Source organism: Penaeus chinensis, chromosome 33 (genome assembly GCF_019202785.1).
Source record: "Penaeus chinensis breed Huanghai No. 1 chromosome 33, ASM1920278v2, whole genome shotgun sequence".
NCBI lineage: Eukaryota > Metazoa > Arthropoda > Malacostraca > Decapoda > Penaeidae > Penaeus > Penaeus chinensis.
Genome location: NC_061851.1, coordinates 21,304,794 through 21,306,706, shown reverse-complemented (window position 1 = coordinate 21,306,706; position 1,913 = coordinate 21,304,794). Strand labels below are relative to the sequence as shown.

At 32.7% G+C, this 1,913-nt stretch overlaps 1 protein-coding gene across 4 annotated transcripts in view; it reads right to left on the bottom strand.

Moving 5' to 3' along the window:
- Positions 1 to 347: 347 nt before the first annotated feature.
- LOC125043138 (lysosomal thioesterase PPT2-A-like) overlaps positions 348 to 1,913 on the bottom strand; it is a 9,292-nt gene continuing 7,726 nt past the window's right edge. For all 4 annotated transcript variants that reach the window (XM_047639104.1, XM_047639101.1, XM_047639103.1 and 1 more), the window contains one exon: positions 348 to 1,844. In XM_047639104.1, the coding sequence (XP_047495060.1) occupies positions 1,646 to 1,844 (199 nt within the window). In that variant the 3' untranslated portion in view covers positions 348 to 1,645. The remainder of the gene's footprint in view (positions 1,845 to 1,913) is intronic.

The window sequence follows — 1,913 nt, the reverse complement described above, 5'->3', positions numbered from 1 at the left end:
GTGCTACATGTGGCACCTATAAGAGAATTCCATTTCTTAAATCTATTATGCAACTTTTTGAGATCAAAAGATTACCAATGTACAAAGCAAAGTCCATACATTGCAATGAACTGTTTATGATTTATACTGACTGAAGAACAAGTTAGAGAAGAAGAAAATGTAAAAGTAGGAAAAATATCAGAAGGAGAGGAAGAAAGATAAGGATAACAAGATGGGAGGGAGGGAAAGAGGGAGATAGGGGGGGGGGGGGGGAGAGAGAGAGAGAGAGAGAGAGAGAGAGAGAGAGAGAGAGAGAGAGAGAGAGAGAGAGAGAGAGAGAGAGAGAGAGAGAGAGAGAGAGAGAGAGAGAGAGAAGAGAGAGAGAGAGAGAAAAAAAAAGAGAGAGAGAGAGAGAGAGAGAGAGAAAAAGAGAGAGAGAGAGAGAAAGAGATATTACTTGCCAAGGGCAAGGCTTTACTGTGTAGCCAACTGATATAGCTCAAATATATCCCCTACATATAGCACTAGAAGACCTAGAGGAGGTACTTTCCTTTGTCCTTAATCAAAGCCTTGATAATGCTCGATTTCACAGACCTTAAAACACTTCCAAACCACCTTCATATGAGGAGTGTATAAAAATAGACAGTTTTATTGTAAAGTTCATTCATACTTCAAAGTCTTCTTATTACAAGTTGCAGATCTACTTCAAGCATAAAAAATTATGAATTAAATACTGTTTCAGCAGCTATTGTTGCTGTTTGTACTTTTTTACCAATGGTACATTTTGCTATGAAAAATTGCCCTTACAGTAAATGAAAATATAAGACATACAGAGTAACTCTGTTTTGAAAATAAAATTGACAAAGACAGTAATTTCAATGTTAAAGAATAATGCTACAGTTCAAAAGCAGTTTGTCATTTATATAAAAAAAAATACCTGTTAGCAAAACATCCAAGTCACGATAAAACCCAATATGATGGAATACCATTTCCCTTTCATCTTTTCCAGACCAAGATTTCAGCAATAAATGACCTATTGGAGGATTCTTAAATTACATGTCTTCCAATCCATCAAATATTTTGTTGAGTATTTCAATGCTACATCTTTATCATGATATTTTTTATCTATTCCTCATTCTTCATCTTTGTTGCCTTTTTCAAAAGAGTAAATTTCATGAAGTTACTTTTTATCCTAAAATTTTATATCCAGTTTCTGATATTACAATCATTAACAAGCTGTAATGCAGTACAAGAAAATTATAATTTTTATTTTTTAAGTATCATTCATCAAGTATTATATACTAATTAAACACTGACAATCTGGTAGCTCTCAGAGAATACAGACAGAATTACGCTATTATCACTCAATTGAGTATGTTTGAATAAGATCGGCTATAACTTTGTGATTTTTAATTCCTTATATTAACACTATACTTAGGAGATTCACAGGAAGACAACATTTATATATCAACAGCGCATAAACACAAATACTTCTGATCTGTGTACTGTATTTTCAGAATAATGATTAAATGCAATTCTTTAATATGCCTGTTGCGTTTTTGTTCATTCCAAAATTTATCAAAACATATTGATGCTATGACTAAAAAGGTTCAATGCATATGCTTTTAAGTAGAAAAATATATAAGTATGACAACAACCTCAAAAATTAATCAAGCCAGGGTAGAATGCACTTTTCAATCACAGAAACATTATGGTGCCAAACTGTGTGGTGAACGCCAGGTACTTCATAAATCTTTACTTTCCCTGCTTTGTCTAAGCTCCGAAGACCAAATGAATCAAACAAGTAGAAGGATTGGTCTCTCATGTCAGTCATATTTTCATTTTTATTAAAATATGAGAAATGGCTGCAAGAAAGAAAGAAAGAAATCAATTTGTATTTTTTTTCTGGAAAAAATGTGTAACAATCACTTTAT